The sequence below is a fragment of the Corythoichthys intestinalis genome, chromosome 22 (genome assembly GCF_030265065.1).
Source record: "Corythoichthys intestinalis isolate RoL2023-P3 chromosome 22, ASM3026506v1, whole genome shotgun sequence".
Classification (NCBI taxonomy): domain Eukaryota; kingdom Metazoa; phylum Chordata; class Actinopteri; order Syngnathiformes; family Syngnathidae; genus Corythoichthys; species Corythoichthys intestinalis.
In genome coordinates, this window is record NC_080416.1 from 6260037 (window position 1) to 6277771 (window position 17735).

At 36.5% G+C, this 17735-nt stretch overlaps 1 protein-coding gene across 5 annotated transcripts; it reads right to left on the reverse strand.

Annotated features, from left to right (window-relative positions):
* Positions 1-327: 327 nt before the first annotated feature.
* On the reverse strand, positions 328-16944 carry tpd52 (tumor protein D52). Of its 5 annotated transcripts, none has more exons than XM_057828220.1 (7): positions 11246-11891; positions 9130-9257; positions 8153-8301; positions 7027-7128; positions 2391-2432; positions 2236-2284; positions 328-2172 (listed from the first exon to the last, which is right to left on the reverse strand). In XM_057828220.1, the coding sequence occupies exons 1-7, from the start codon at positions 11367-11369 to the stop codon at positions 2065-2067; spliced, it is 702 nt and encodes a 233-aa protein (XP_057684203.1). In that variant the 5' UTR covers positions 11370-11891; the 3' UTR covers positions 328-2064. The 5 variants fall into 5 exon arrangements, with proteins under 5 accessions (XP_057684203.1, XP_057684204.1, XP_057684205.1 ...); XM_057828222.1 differs by lacking the exon at positions 11246-11891 and adding an exon at positions 16777-16944 and having other exon boundaries at positions 332-2172; XM_057828221.1 differs by lacking the exon at positions 2391-2432 and having other exon boundaries at positions 331-2172; positions 11246-11869.
* Positions 16945-17735: the final 791 nt, after the last annotated feature.

Sequence of the window (17735 nt, forward strand, 5' to 3'; positions counted from 1 at the left end):
GAAGCAAGAAAAAGTAAAAAGAAAATGCGTTTCTTTTATAGAATGGTTGTCGGAGTATGCGCCAACAGGAAAAAAACGGTGAGTTAATGTTCTTTTGAATACATTAAATAACAATTTGGCATAATATATCGGATTTTTGAACAGTTAAAATAATTTTTACGGTAATTTGTTGACAATTTACAGTATAACGTTTAGCTTCCACACACAAAGCTTCTAGTTTTTAACCCAAAATTTGACAGGGTCGTTGTATTTATTTTTACAGTGTGTACAACCATTATCAGTTATCGGTTTGGATTAAAAAAGAAACAAAACAAAAAAAAACAATTATGTGTTAATAATACCGTAATCAGTTTCACCAGGAAATAAACCAAGCCAAAGTTGTCATTGAAATGAGCAATTCCACTTTTATTACTGCACTTTTCAGACAATAATTCCGCAGTAACATCAAATTTAGAATATTTAAAATTACTTATCGAAGTATGTAACTGCGCAGCTTTGCACCAAATTTCCTCAGCTGTTTTCTTTTGAAAGCTACGCTTGTTTGTCTCCATCTGGTGGTCAAACTGGGATCTGCTGCAGGTTTACATGTTAGGCTCACAAATTGTAAACTGCAGGTTAGGCTCACAAATTGTAATAATGGATGTATATGGCGGAAAACAGACAATGCTGAAAAAGCAGTTCCTGCTCTTGCACCCTCTTTACAATAAGCCAAAAGAACTGTTGTGTTTGATCGAACAATATGTCTATATGCTGCCATAGCAGATTCATGGTGCATTAAGCCCCCAAACTATTTTTGTCCGTTTTATCCTGAAAACCCCCGTTTACAGACGTCGCGGAACCGCTTTTGTTTCAACCCAGCCATAAAAAAAGTATATTTATTATTCAAAATAGCTTAGAATCATTAATCAATTAAAAAAAAAAAAAACTTTAAAAAAATTATTCACTCGCATATTTTAAACTTTTAAACAAATTACGTCACAATGAAAAAAATTGGTGTCTGTAAATAAGTCACGGATATAAGTCACGGATATCTAGCTCATAACGATCGCTTAATTGTATTTTTTTTGTTACTGACGCGTTTTCCCCGATATGTTAGATGATAAATAATCGATCCAAAGAAAAATTGGAAAAATAAAAACATTTAAAAGGGTAAATACATGAAATAGAAAATCTCGACCATTCCTTGATGTCTGCGATTTCTGCTTCGTAACCCTTGTTATATTACCATGTTTCACCCATAAAATCCCCCCAAAATCCGGCTGTGACCATTCACAGTTGTGTCTTGACACTCGGTGTTACATGCTACATGATGTTTTTGGATTGAAAAGAGATAAGTACGTAGTAATATCTGGTTAAAATTGTGGCGTCTTTAATTATACTCTCGGGTGCATTAAAAAAAAAAAAAGCCCTCCTGTTCAAAAATTTTCCTCCCCCCAGAAAATAGAGATTTTAAGCTTTCCAATGATGTATCACACATGCATATCGGACAATGTTAAAATTTGGCCAAATTGGGGGTCACCGAGCAGAACTTCAAGTCACCCGAGTGTTTTCCGCCATATATTACCCGAATATATCTTCAGTCAATTTCTCTGAATATATTTAATACATTTTACGTTGTAAATTTGAAAACAACAACTCTTAAGCAGTTTAATATAGTTCTTTATTTCAACAACAAAATCAATGCTAAAGTGAGAGAATTATATTAAAAAAATATCTTTAAGCGCACTAAGGAGTTTTATTTTGCAGCTTGTACAGTGTAACATTTCCATTTTTTGTTTAAACTGTGTTAGTAATGCAGCAGCCCTCTCAAATATATTCACTTTGTCCGTCTCCACCATGTGTAAGAGTGTGCATGTGTGTTAGATGACTATAAATAAAGCTGTTTTGGCCCCCAAAAAAATGACAAAATGAAATTGTTAACACCATGAAACTAGCGTAACAATAGGCGTGCGCGAGGTCAAGCCGAGCGTAGTCGGCACGTGCCGCGTATAGAGCCGGGTCAAAATGTCGCGAGCTTCTAATCGAGTCAAGATGCTGACGGGGGGAGGGTCAAAGGTCAAGGGGTCAGTGCAAGGGTGCGTCGAGAGTGGTGGGTGTGTCCTGGTGCTGAGGCTCCGTGTCGGGTACGGTCATCTGCTCGCCGGCGTCCATCTGCGACGGGCTCATCTTGTTCTGGGACAGGAAAAAGCGTTTGGTGATGCGTTCAATGTTTTTTTTGTTTTATATTTTTGTTACCTTCCATGAGCCCACTTTCTCCTCGAATGACTTGAAGGAAGTGGTGTTCCTGAAAAATGAGAAAAAAATTAACTAAAAAGTTTTAGCTTTAATTCAGTCAGAAAAAAAAAAGAATTTAAAAGATGCCTCGTGTGGACACAAGATGGCGTTCTTACCTCATGACTGGCATGCTAGCAGAGTGCTGCATTGAGCGCTTGCTAGCCGGCAGCGTTAAGAAAAGGGGGGGGGCGGATTAGTGCTCATTTCACAATGCTCGCCACACACTTTTACCACACACTCCCGCGTGCCCGGACACATCCTGCTATATCCTATCAACCCACTGGTTGCCATTGACAGCAACAGACGTCCAATCCGTTGGGTGGAAGTAGAAAAACTTATCATAATCAGGCATGAAAATGGGTCAGGAGTTAAAAAGGTGAGAAGGGTGTGGAAGAAATATGCTCCGGTACACTGTACAACTAGGGCTTTCCTAAATGACTAATTTTCTCCCGATTAGTCAGCCGACTTTTCACTTAAATTCTTTATTAAAGTACAAATAAAAACGTAAATAACAACAATAAATCACAAATAAACAATGAGATCGAATGCTGCATTAGCGTTAACTAGTGCAAATAAATGGAATGTATACAGATTCAGAACACTGACTTCGCCTTTCCAACATGATTCAAAACAATTCTTACAAAATTTATCCAGCAAAAATAATATAGTATACTAGTAAATATAATAGTATTATTCATTGCCAATCAGATTTGTCATCAAGGGTGTCATTATAAACTAGGGCTGCAGCTGTCGATTAAGTAGTTAGTTCGAATAATCGCGTAATGGGACAAGGAACATAACAAAATTAAAATACATGAGCTGAGCCTCAAAAAGTATTAAAAAAAAAAAAAAAAAGATAAATGAGGATCTATGTACAACAAAAGAACAATTGGCTGAAGTCCGGTCGCTTAAACGCTATAATATGCTTTTTTTTTTTTTTTTTTTTTTTTTTTTTTCTCCATGCTCTTAACAAATTCCCACCAAAAAACGAACAGACAAATATAAATGCATTAAAAAAAAAATTACCTCAAATAAAAACATATTTAAGCTTATGTTGGTCTTAACAGGGAGCAGCTGGATTCAGCGATGTGAAATGAGGCAGACTACAGGGCAGTGTATCCACCCAAATCAATAAAACTAAATGCAAACACTTTCAAAACATACCATTACAACGCTACTTTAACTTAACGAATACTCGAAGCGGCAAAATTTAATTCTTTTTTTTCTAATCAAATACTCGATTTAATCGATTAATCGTTGCAGCACTATTATAAAGCTATTCTTAGTGTAGAATCTGAATTCTGAAGTATGTGGGATTAACTCCAGAAACCGTTATTTATATGACGAACATGACGTGCTTTTATTTTGAAATGTTCACCGGAAGTACGTTCGCTAAACCGCTAACCGTAAGCTTTACAGTCCGCAAAAAAAGCTCTTTTTGTCATTGCTTGTGGTGTCAATAATCTTTTTTTTTTTTTTTCTTTTGCAAATGCTGTTAACCAGTGATTTTTCATGTTTGAAGTGTCACCTTTTAACCACAAGTTTGTGTTTTGGAGAAGACTGCTAATGTTTTATAGCAGGCTAAACTACGTAGGTTCTCTTTTTTCCGCATTAGCCTCAATGTAGCAATGCTAACGTTTGCGGTGTTTAATATCGATGTGTTTCATTATTTTGTACGTCTGAACGTTTGAAGAGACAGGACACAACAGTGTACCCTTCTTTGTTTTGTTGAAATAAGTCAATGTTTAGGCCACGCTGGTGCGCTTTTTTGGCTTTGTGCGCTTTCCCCGCTTGCATACCAAGCGTCCGACATTAAAAAAATCCCCTGGCCCCTCCTTAAAAATTTTCTCCTCGGATTTACACAATTCACTTAGGTCACCCCTTTTTGACTTCAAAACTGCAAATTTTATCTCTGCATTATATGTAATTTAAAAAAAATAATAATAATGTTTTAGGGCCACTAGAAGGATCCTATCAAAATAAAAAAATCAAATTTCAAAAGTTATTTTTTAAAAGAAATTTAAAACTCCGTTTTATTTTTGTTTTTTGAAATTTGTTTCATATTAAAATGTTTTTTTGGGGGGCTGGCAATTACTTCAAGGTGGTGCCATTGTTAACTAGGATCAGCTCCAGCACCCCCACGACCCTTATTTTATATGTTTTATAATTTAACTCATTCACTGCCATTGACAAAAATATGAAATTAACTCAATTTAAACAGAGATGGCTGCCATTGAGTGATCATGTGTCACTGCCATTGACGGCCCTAGATGTCCAATCCAATTTGACTGGAGGGCTGGCAGCGATCGAATGATCACTGCCAGCCCTCCCAGTCAAAATGGATTGGACGTCTAGCACATGGCTAGCCAACGATTACCCCAAAAAAAAAAAAAAAAAATCAAATGCAATTTGCAGTGATCGACGTTTTAGCCATTTTAATTGGACGTCTATAGTTGTCAATGGCAGACAATACATCAAGCGTATCCCATTTATCATGATGCTGCGTTTGCGCGCACAGCTGAGCTTTGAGGAGTTACTTAATCTGGTTAGTGGCTCGCTAATCCATAGAAGAAGGATGACAGCGGAGAAGTTGGATTAGCGTTCTCACTCAGGAGGGACGGGGGGGTCTTCGGAGTGGGGGTTAAAGGGTTCCGACGCCGGGATTAAGCCGGAAACAATTAGCGAGCGTCCTTCTGGTTTGTTTTAACCAATGACGACAAACAGAGGTCATCCCGCTAATTAATTGACAGAGCCATTGGGTCGCTGCGAGCTCAGGGTAAGCAAATCGTTTGCTTGCTAAATTAGCCGAGGGGTGAAATTGGCAGCCCAGGGGCCCGATTTGGCCCGCCGTGTCATTTTGAAGGGCCCGCGAAAGTAAAATCATGCGCGTTTCACAAAAGTAAAATTTCTAAAATTCAAATATTCTGACATTTACTATTGTTTGACCTTTGTTAAAAAAAAAAATCAATACATGTAAAGATTCTTTTAATGAGTATTTACATATTATTTTCAACTGGAACACAAAAAAAATTTTTTTTGCGTTTTTTTTTTTCCTTGAAAAAATGAACAAAAAATATAAAGGTAAGTTAAAAAAAAAATCAAAATCTTTAAGCAAATACTTGAAGCTTCTTACCAAAATTAAAATTCTGAAATTTACCGGTACTGTTTTTTGAACTTTGTTAAATGTAAAAAAATGAAAAAAATAAAATAAAATAAAAAAAGACAATGTTTTTTTTCCTTGAAAAAATGAAAAAAAAATTGCATTTTAAATAAAAAGTAACTTAAAATATAAAATGGAAAAAATATTTAACCAAACATTTAAAGCCAATCATGATCTTCTTAACAAAATTAAATTTCAGAAATTCAAAAATTTTGACATTTAGTGTTGACATTTGTTAAAAAAAAGTTTTAATCATATTTTTTCATTTATTTTAAAACTAACTATTTAAATTATTTAAGTATTTTCAATTAGAACACCAAAAATATCTGCATTTTTTCCCTAGAAAAAAAATGAAAAATATAAAGGTAAATAAAAAGTAAATCAAAATTTAAAACCGAAAAATATTTTTGCAAATTTTTAAAGTAAATCATGCGCTTCTCACCAAAACAAAATCTCAACATTTCAAAGATTCTGGCATTTACTGTTCTTTGACATTTGTTAAAAATATTTTAATCATATTTTTTTTATTTTAAAAACTAAGAGTATATACGTATGGTTTTCAATTAGAAGACAAAAAAAAAATTGCGTTTTTCTCCCCTTGAAAAAATTATAAATATAAAAGCTAAATAAAAAGTAAATCAAAATATAAAAATATTTTGGCCAATATTTAAAGTAAATCATGCGCTTCTCACCAAAATAAAATTTCTGAAATTCCCCAATAAAAGTTTGTTAAATATCACAAAATGGAAAAAACCTTTTCAATTAGAACACACAAGATTGAGAATATTTGTGTTTTTGTCCTTGAAAAAAAATGAATTAAAAATTTTTGAAACATTTTAAATAAAAAGTAAATCAAAATATAAAATGGAAAAATTTTTAAGAAAATATTTAAAGCAAATCATGTGCTTCTCACCAAAATTTCTGAATTTCAAAAATTCTGACATTTACTGTTCTGACTTTTGTTAAAATATTTTAATCATATTTTTCCATTTATTTTAAAACTACAGTATTTAGACATAATTTTCAATTAGAACACAAAAACTATTGTATTTTATGGTATTCTATTAACTAAAAAATATTTGCATTCCCCCCTTTTTTCATGAAAAAAAAAATTTTACATTAACAATTAAAAAAAAAAATTTAATCGTTAGAATATTTCCTTTATTTTTTTAATCACAAACAAAAAATATTTACATATTTTTCCTGATTTAAAACCTAAAAAAAATTCAATAAAAAAATTAAACTTCAAAATATTAACAGAATATTTCCATTTTTTCCCCTTTTTTAAATTACAAATATTTAAAAATGACAAGTCAATAAAAAGTCAAAATCAAAATATAAAACGGAAAAATATTTGAGATAATGTTTTCTGATGAAACTCAATGACCAAATTTGTCTAAGCCATTCATCAACTGACAAAGAAAAATTCAATTCATTTGATAAACGACTACGGTATTTGTCGATTTAGTCGATAAATTGTGGCAGCATTAATGGGCAGACTCTCCTCAGGAAAGCGTAGCATTAATTATGATTACATTAACATTAGCGTCGACCACCTGGCATGAACAACCCGGCGTCCGCTCGAAGCTCACCTGACGTCGTCCAGCTTACGGCTGATGGCAGAGCTCATGTTGGTGAAGGCCGCCGTGGCCGCCGATCCTGCTTGAGAAAGCGTCTCCGACGTCCTCTTGTAGCTGATGGGAGAAATGGCGAAAAAAAACTCAAATGCAGACGGATGCTCATGCCCACCTCTGTGAAGTTGGCCCCCCATCAGACGCAAATTTGTATAAAAAAAAATGACGCAATCGTTTGTGCTACGATTGTTTTTAAGGTATTTACAATTCTTTTATAGGTCAATCTGAGGTCAACAAGCCTCCCATTTAGATTAAAAATTGTGTCAATCGTTTATGCTTCGTTTGTGCTGTGAAAAGATTTGATTGTGTTGCTATCGTTTTTGAGATTAATTTCGAGTGACGACGTGACTCCTAGCTTTTTCGTATCCAACTCCAATGGCTGACGGAGAGTACCAACTCTCTCAATAACAGAGGGGTGTCCTAACAACTAGCACAAATGTAGCACAAACAAATGGCACCACTTCGGGTCCATTTTGCAGTCAATGGGGAAGCTGCTACCCACGTCAACACTTGAAATTATTATCGCAAGCCCCCCACTGACTGAAAAATGGACCCGAAAGGGTGCCATTTGTTTGTGCTACACTTGTGCAAGTTGTTGGGACCCCCCTCTGTTATTGAGAGAGTTGGTATGCTCCATCAGCCGCGATGGTGGGGCTGCGATTGACGTCATCACTTGAAATTAACATCTAAATATCTATAAAACAATAGCAGCACACATGAAAATTTTTACAGCACAAAGTAGCATGAACGAATGGCACCATATTGGGTCCATTTTGCAATAAATAGGGTGGCTGCGTGACGTCATCACTCGAAATATTTAAAAAAACGACAGCAGAACAAACCCCAGCGCAAACAATTGACACCATTTTTGATTAAAATGGGGGACTGGTTGACCGCGGACTGACTTATAAAAGAATTGTAAATATCTTAATGATAGCACAAACAAAACTTTTTACAGCACAAACGTAGCACAAACAATTTACATCATTTTTATATAAATTTGCGTCTGATGGTGGGTCAACTTCACAGAGGTATCTCGTCCTCCGTTGTCGTCGTTGTCACTTTGAAACATTATCGTACGTACGCCGTGGAGGCAGTGACCTCCTGCCAGGTTTTAGTGAAATTCTGCTTGAGCTCGTTGAGCGGCGTCACCCCCAACTTCCTCTTGATGTCGGCCAGTTGTCGCTCTTTCACCGCAAGGACCTGAGACAGCGTCTGGATTTCGTCTTCCACCTGGACGCGCAACATTTTATCACTTAAGGCCGTTAAGTCTTGAACTCATTGACGACGCTGCCATCCTTCCCGCTTGAAATGGATTGGACGTCTACTAGTGATCAACTCATTGGTAGTAAGGTGCAAAGAACAAATTGTGCTTTTGAATCCACTAGCTGCCATTGATTGTGACAGACGTCCAATCGAATTTTCATTCAGTGCCATCCCTCCCGCTTCAAATGAATCGGACGTCTACGAGTGATTAATTGGCGGGAGGGTGCAAAGAATAAATGTTACTTTTTACCTGACATTGACAGCGATAGAAGTCCAATGCATTGGAACTGTATTGGTTCAGTGCCATTGAAATATAATTAAAATTTTAAAAAATGTATATTTCAGAGTATTTTTTTCATCTAAATATTTTTTATATTTATAAACTAAATAAATGCATAAAATGGACTGTTTTTTTTTACCTTTATAAATTATTTGTTATATTTAAATATTAAATATTCAAATATTAAATATTTAAATAAATAAAGAATAAATTATTTTAAAAATATTTTATGTATATTTATTTATAAAAGAATTATTTTTTTATATTTAAATATAAGATTAAATATTTAAATTAAAAATAATTTTTTTTTTTTTTTTTAAATTACTAAATGGATTCTCTATGCACTTTATTAATATTACTATTATTTACTTTATTTTTTTTTATGTGTTCATGTTTGTATGTGTGTTGTTTTCCCATTCAACATATACAGCATTGATTACTGTTCATGTCGTAAATAAAAAAATGAATAGGACAATATTTACAATATAACAGGAAGTTCTAAAATGGCTTCTAACCCTCAACAACTCCACTTGCAGCTCCTGTCGTTCCTCCTCCGTCATGGCGGAAGTTGGCGGCGGCGGTCCGATGATCAGCGCCGCGTCCTGACCCACTTCGGCCGCCGGGTCCAGATGCTGCTGCGGGCCTAGGAGGGCGACAAAATACAAGGTGGGTTCACTGCCAACAGGGGGGGCGTGGGAGGTGGCCGGCGGGTCGATGGAGAGAGGAGAAAAAAAAAATGTCAATAATGGAGTCGGGTGATGAGTTCAAATACATCAAGGGAGCTGCAGCGCATCAATAATACAAAGAGATTTCAACACGGAGAGAAGTAGATGTAGGCAAAAGTAATGAGACGCTTGGTTGACAGGGAAATACAATTTTATAATTTTATTATATTAGCTTCATTGATGGCACTAGGAGTCCAATCCATCATTTGTCCCTTCCCGTGAAAATGGATTGGACGTTTAGAGCTGTTAATGGCAGTGAATGTAAATATATGTAGATATCAATATTATTATTAAATGTTTAAACAATAAATTTAGTCTTGAAAAAATTTATCTGCTATTGGACAATTTTGAAGTGCTGAATCCAAATATCACTGTCGATTGGGTTCATTTTTGTTGTTGTACGTGTATTTTAAGATTCTTTTTAAGAGCACTTAGAACAGAATTTATTGCCAATTCCAGCTTAAATTTCACTATCGACCTAGATTAAACACTGAATTTCTCAGACACAAATTCAAGAAAAATTTAAAATGAAGGAAATTTAACATCTACCAGACTCAGATTAGTCATTCAACTTTTCAAGACCCTGCGGGAATTTTGATGTATGCATATTTGCACTTTAAATCAGGGGTTGTCAACCAGTGGAGGCTTAAAATTATTTATTATTAAACTAGTATCACTGAGAGAAGACTTCTGCCCTCGCAGCCAAATTCAACTTGGCCCCCTGACCTTTGACCTCATGACCCCAAAATATAATCACTCTCTATCTCTTCTATTTCATATTAGAAGTACATCCTGAAAGTTTGAGAATAACCCCTTTATTTGTTCTTGAGTTATGTTGAACATTTACAAGTGCTGCTTTTGGCAGCCTTTTTAATTTTCGTGTTAGTTTTAGTCTTCTGGAATATAAAATTTATTAGTCCTAGTCATATTTTAGTCATTTCAAAAAGTGTCTTCGTCTAGTTTTTGTTGACAAAAACTCCAAAAACTTTTATTCCACGTTTTCTCAAAATGTTTTCGTCTGTAAAATAAAAAAATGATTACTCCAGAAAATAAATAAAGGATTCCAAGTATTTCGAATGAACATTGACAGATGAGCACATATTGTAGTATCTACAAGGACAACACTAATTTGGTGATAATACACACTCGGCAGGAAAACAGTACATTAGTTTAAATTAATTATAGCAACCTGGACGCCACAAACGGTTTATCAAAAAAGGTTGTCCGAGAGGAGGACACTCGCCATAACCATTAGCCTAGTGCTAACGTGAATGCTATGCTATGCTAACACTACGACTTGCATTTAGTGTGTGATAATCACTCAGCACAGACCATTAAAGGCTAAAGCAACATTGCATATTCTCTCTGGCAAAATAAAGAAAGCAAATCTTTCCGTGAGTGCAAGCCCAGAGTCTGGAGAGCAGCAGCACGTCACATGAGTGACACAACCAAATACTGCTACGATGCAAGCTAACTACACATAAAATGTCACACATTGTGAACATGTGACAGAAACTGTTCTTCATTTTCGTTTCGCTGTCGTATCGTCAGACGAAAACTGGCAATAGTTTCGTTATGTTTTCGTCTCCCAAAATATGTTTTTAGCTTGTTATCTTCTCGTCATGAAAAAAATTGTTCTTCAACGAAATATTTTCGTTATGGTCAACATTGACGAAAACAACACTGACATGTACAAAATCAATTTGGTTTTGGGACCTTTGACCTCACGACCCCAAAATTGAATCGGCTCTTCCGTTTCATATTCCAAAAATATCCAATAAATTTTCTAAATGATCCCTTTATTCGTTCTTATCTCAAGACTAAGCAGACAAGCAGAACCCAATGCATTAAAAACATCTTACGAAGGAAATGAAACTGTCTTCCGTCCTCGCGTTTGGACCTTTACCTCGGCTAGGGGGCGCCGGAGAGCCAGGCGGTGTATCACAGAAGGCTGGCGCCAGGTGTAGGTAGCTCGTGTCGACGCCTCGCTCAAAATCAAACGGGGAGCAGTACTCCTCCAGCACCTCCATGCTGACTAGCAGTTCTTGTTTCACATCTGGAACTTGGTTCTATCCGCTCGTCGCTTCCCGACATCCTAGTTGGGCGGTGTCATCGCGTGACCCTTCTCCTCCACTCTGCGTATCCATCTCTCCACCCGTCCGTTCTGGAGGTCTCGTTTGCGAGTCACGTGAAAAGCGTAATCTGCCGTGTCCCAGATTACAACTAATCCGGGCCTGTCCGTCCATCTTGGGGAAGCGGCCGTGCTCGTCAAGCGGAAGGGACGCCCGAGGGGTCGGCGCGGGAATTGTGTGTGCTTCAGATGAATGTCAGTGTGTGTATGTGTGTGTGTGAGACAGGCGTCCCTCATATGACAAGCGCATTTCTAAGAGGATGTCGGGCTGGATTTTAAGATTATTATTATTCCAGGCATAATGTGAAGCAAAACTATCACTTCAACTCATGGGCTGCCATTGACATTGATAGACGTCCAATCCATTTGAACTTAGGCAGTGGCAAGAATAACTTGCTATAATTTTTTTTTTTTTTCAAATTTACTGATATATTTTTTAAAATCTATTTTGATTAAATTTTTAAAAATTTCTTTTGAAGGATGATTGACTCGTTGGCTCCTAATAAACGTCCAATCCGTTTGGACTGGGAGGAATAGCAGTGACAAAATAAATTAGCTAGTTAGTTAGCTAGTTTTCTTGTTTTATTAATTTCTTTTGAAAAAATATATTTTTAAATTTCTTTTTTTTTAAATCTTTTTAATGATGAATTTTCACGCCATTTCAAGACACCTATTGCCGCCAATGATGTTTTAAGTTAATTTTTACTCCAATATATTGGATGTCTATCATAGTCAGTGGACCTGAAACATAAATTATAGCACTTGTCCTATTAATATGATCGAATATAATGGAATAATATCAACAAAAACTAGTGGGGTGTGGCTTTGTCTTCGTACGGTTTTGGGGGACTTGTCGAATTCCTTTAGTTTTCCTCAGGTCATTGACAGCAATTGCAAAGGAGATGGAACGTGTGTATTTGCAGCTGCAGCTAATCAATATTGAACAACTAATGTTGTTGATACAAATGTTGAAGCGTAGGCGACACAGACGTTTGCGAATGTTTGAAAACGGTGTTGTTGTGCTAAACCGGAAACAACGTTCCGAGCGGACCAATTACAGTCCTTCAACGTTCACGTCACAGGCATTGACGTGACGCTTAGTCAAAATTTTTTGGAGGTGCACGTCAGGCTACGGCGTAGGGTCCTAAATCGGGTCTGCGTTAACACCATAGTAGGGCTGCAGCTATCGATTATTTTAGTAGTCGATTAATCGATGAACTAGTTAGTTCGAATAATCGAGTAATCGGATAAGAAACATGAAAAATTAAAATACCTGAACTGAGCCTTAAACGGTATAAAAATAAATGAAGAACAATTGGCTAACTTACATAGCAAAAGTCCGCTAGTTTAAATGCTATAAAATGCTAACATTTTTTTTTACAATGCTCTTAACAAATGGTTCACACATTCCCACAAAAAAACGGCAAAATATGCCTATATACTAAATTATGAATGCATAAACAACATCTCAAACAAAAACTTAGCTTATATTGGTCATAACAGGGAGCAGTTGGATTCAGCCATGTGAAATTAGGCAGACCAGAGGGCAGTGTATCCACCCTAATCAATAAAATTAAATGCAAACACATTATTAAAATAAACCATTACAACGGCACTTTAATTAAACGAATACTCGAAGCAATAAAATTTAATTCGAATATTTTTTTCTAATTGAATACTCAAGTTAATCGATTAGTCGTTACAGCACTACACCATAAGTCCGCCGTCACCACAACGCAGAAGCATAAATCAGCCATGGACTTCATAATGATATTGACGGGGCGCGGGGCCAATGAATAGGGGTAGGGGTGTGTCAAAATATCTAAATGGTGATATATCGTGATACTTTTTATCCCAAAAGGTTATCGATAGGCTCCTGCCAAGAATCGAGATATCGTTTTAAAAAGGTGTCAATGTCTAAAAAAAATAATATAGAAAAGAATCAACAAGTTGCTACCAAAATCTTCCGCCATCATAGTGTCTCAGTTAAGTCTAAGGCTGCATTTACGGTGCATGACGCCCAATCCATTTAGACTAGGAACGGTCGTTCATTTTTTCATTTTCAGGGAATTTACAGGTCACTTGCAGTTCATTTTAGGGCACATGCAGGTCATTTCCTGTTGAGTTTTGAGTCACTGCCTATTCATTTAGGTTATTGCCAGGTCACTTCCTGTTCTGTAACTCAAAATAAACAGGAAGTGACTCATAAAATACCCCAAAATCATCAGGAAGCAACTGAACATCAACAGGTAAATGACCTTAAATGGCCCAAAATTGCCTCATTGCCTGGCATTGGCTGCCACTGACGGCCATAGACATTCAATCCGTTTGAAGTGGGAGGGATGGCGCGTGAACGAAAATGAACGAATGTTCATTTGCTGCCACCCTCCCGGTTCTAATGGATTGGACGTCTACTAGTGATAAACTCATTCCATTTCACAGCAGAAGCTTGTTTTTCCTCTTCATTAGTTGTTTGTAGAATATCCTAGAATGAGTTCCTGACCAATGTATCGATAATTGTTGTATCGCCATATCGTCAGATCATCGTTATCGTGAGCTTTGTATCGCAAATCGTATCGCATCGTGAGGTACCTAGAGGTTCCCACTCCTAAATAAGGGGCCTGCATTGTTGGCGTGACCGTCAGATCGAGTGGACTCACCGACAAAGCTTTTTTTTGTTGAAAATTCCAGTGAGTAAATGCTTAAATCCTGAATTCTTTATAGATATGGACGTAAAAGTCTCGATTTTTTTGTTAAAAGCAAAAAAAAAGTGCAGTTAGCATTTATTTTACATAAATATGTCGAAGTATGATACTAGTCTGTCAGTCAATGTGGTGGCCGCCATGTTAACAGAGCTTTTCCGGTGAAAATTCTTGTGAATAAATGCTTAAATCCCTGAATTCTTTAGAGATATGGACCTAAAACAGTCTCGATAAAGCAAAAAAAACATGCAGGTAGCATTTATTTTACGTAAATATTGCGAACTATAAGGCCAGTCAGTAAGGAAATTAGCGGCTGCCATATGTAAACAGAGAGCTTATCCCTTGAAAATTCTTGTGAATAATTGCTTAAATCCCTTAATTCATTATAGATATGGACGTAAAAGAGTCTCGATTCCTGGTTAAAATAACATTTAAAAAAACGTGCAGGTAGCATTTATTTTACGTAGATATTGTGAAGTATAATGCCAACGCTGTAGCGGGTAATTTCTCCCATTGATTTTTTCCACAACGTTTCAAAACGCATGCATAGTACGAAAAATATAAGAATTACCTTGAATCCTCGAACAAATCACTCCTGAGACAATCCTTCCTGTTTGTATGCGGTACAGCTTTTGTAATTTTTCAACCTAGACCCGGCTTTGGATCGTTGCATGTGTCGCTGCGACCGACTGCGAATAACTGAAGTGGATTGTGTGATGGCCTCCTACTTGAAGACGTGGCGCACGAAAGGTCGAATCTGACCTGTCGATATCATTATGAAGTCTATGAATCAGGCTTTACTCTTTCACCGCCATTGACGCCGATAGATGTCCAACCCTTTTGAAGTGGGAGAGGCTGGTAGCCTATTGCTGTCAATGTTGGCCTACAAGTTATAAGCAGTATAAATTCTATTTTAATGTTTTTTTTTGTCCCTTTGAACAAAATGTAAAAGTACTTTTTACTTTACTCAAACGTCATTTCAAAATCGGACTTTGTTGCTCACGTAACGAGCGCGTTCTTCTTCTGCCCAACAGAAACAAGCGTCCGTTTGAGTGTCCTGATGGGTCGCAGCATCAAATCAATTAGCGTAATATTTGCCGCATAGCGCATCACATGGTGGGTCCCAAAACCAAAATCACGGGACAAAAGGGGGAGGGGGCGTTTATGGTCACATGTAAAACGGATTTAAAAAACAGATAAACGCATCATAAGTTGGTCAAATATGATAACGTGATATCGTCCCGAGTGCTGACGCTTCCTCAAAGTGCACCGGTGGAAATCAAATCATGACTAATCCTCTCGTCACTCACGATCAATCGCATCCGGAGGGGAAAAACAAGGTCCGCTATCCAAGTTTCCACCTTTAGAGAGGAGAGGAAGTGGGTTGCCATGATGACAAATGGTCCGATAGAAGCTCTGCAACGTGCTAGCGTCAACTTTTCATATAAATAAAAGATGAATGATAAGAATTTCCACTTCCAAGGCCACATTTGCATACATTTAGCTGTAAAATGAAGCGCTACGGATAGATAAACTTGTTCTAAAAGTTGTCCTTCTCCTTCCTTTCAAATATAATAGGACAACAAATACACGTCATTATTCATTACTATGAAAAGTTGTGCTTTGGGGGCTTTTAATAGCACTCAATCTGATGGGTTACTTGTTTTTAAAGCATTCAAACACAACATAATGTAGCGCTAATGTGCTAATGAACAAGATAACATAACAAAAAGTGTACTAAAACCCAAAAGACTCTGAAAAGTATATTATGAGACAATATAATCAACATATACAGTACTAGAACACGTAATACTGCACAAACCAAGTACTAAAACAAGATATATAAAGTATCATTTTAAAAAACTATTCCACATACAGTGTACTAACAAAATAGCCAGCATCCAGTGCAGTATTACACAAAAAATGCATATACCAAGCACTAAAAATACTTAATGTACAGTGTACGTACAAAAAAAAAAAAAATATCCTACATACTACAAATGCAATGTATAAAAACACTAGATGTCAAACAAAGATCAATGTACTTAAACTCATAAACATTCCTTGTACTACAGCTGAAAATACTACGCAGACCAAATACTGTAACACGTGATACACTGTGAAAATAGTACTAAATGTCAAAATACTGAGCGTTTTGGAACAAAATACTCATCATCCATTGTACTGCTGTTGTACACCTGTGTTCACTTCACTTCCTGCTTTTATTTATTGACATGCGCACTCGATTCTGTTTGGCAACTCAAAGATTAGATACACAGTCAAGAAAAACAAAACACAATCTATAGATTAGAACCACTGTGTCCACGTGGCATTGAAAACAGTTTTAGAAGGTATTTTATTGGTTTTCGTCGTGCTAAGTGATTTCCTCCTTCACAGGCACACGAGTCTACTTCCGTATTGAGTTAACGTGGCATTGCAAATAAATAAATATAAATATTTAGGAGGGGAAATTATACTTGTTGAGTGGGGAAGCAAAACGAAACTGTTTGCTTGTCGTGAAGCGAGAATTTCTGTGTTTTATTAGTCGGTTATTTTTTTTAAAGCGACAGCAAGACAAAACGTGAGGAAGATATTCAAACGAACCTTTGTCGTTGTCCTCCATGAATGCGTCTCGGTGTGGAAAAAGTTGCAGGTAGTTCCAGTCACGACTGACGCTTTTTGACTCTTGAAGCTGAAGCTCTCGCTCTTCTTCTTCGTCTTCCACTTGTTCTTCTTCTTCTCTTCCTGGTCCCTGCCCTGCCTTCTTGTCGCTCACTGGCTGCCGTTCGCACCGTGGAGGGCGCGGCCTGTTGCCGTGACGTCATGACGTACAAGTGTAAACAGTGGCGAGCACGTGGGTGTCAACTCAACGCTGTCAATATAGCGCAGGCGCACAATGGAAGTCAGGCTGTCCTGACGTGTTTTTGGCAAAAGTGAACCCGGAAATCTTGTTTTGATCCGTTTTTTGACTCAAATAAGAGAAGAACTGTAAAATTATAGTACATGTATCTAAAATTGAATTATTTTACTCATGTTTGTGCATATAAATTCATTAAAAAAAAGTTTCTAATGCTTTGTACAGTCCACAAAACATCATCTTATTACCATGAGAATTCATAAATTTAAATGATTAACCTACTTTATTAATTCATTGCCTGTCATTGACAACAATAGATGTCCAATCCAAGTGGGAGGGCTGGCAGCGAATCAATGAGCCAGCTCACCACTCCCAGTTGAAACGGATTGGACGTCTACGAGTGATAAACTCAAGGATGAATGGAAATGATTGGATGTCTATAATCGTCAAATTAATATTTTAACCCCTTCAGAACCGATTTTTTTCTGCTGGGCAAAATTTTTTTTAAAAATTACTGATTTCTATTCTACCAAAATACCACCACATTTTTTGGTTGGGGATATTTCATGCTTTTATTAATTATATTTAATGTCTATGTTCATGTTGTTGTTGTTTTTTTTAATAAGAAATGAGGACTTGCGTTTGCCTTTTTGAGGTTGCGTTTTGTCTCAGCCATTTTCAAAGAGCCAAAAATAGCAAAGAGGGC

Coding starts and splice junctions, on each gene's coding strand:
- tpd52 (XM_057828220.1), bottom strand. CDS start 11,369: ATGGAGGTGCTGGAGGAGTACTGCTCCCCGTTTGATTTTGAGCGAGGC. Junction 9,258..11,245: donor TCCGGCGCCCCCTAGCCGAG/GTAAAGGTCCAA, acceptor TCGCCCTCCTAG/GCCCGCAGCAGCATCTGGAC. Junction 7,129..8,152: donor GAGGTCACTGCCTCCACGGC/GTACGTACGATA, acceptor TTCTCCCATCAG/CTACAAGAGGACGTCGGAGA.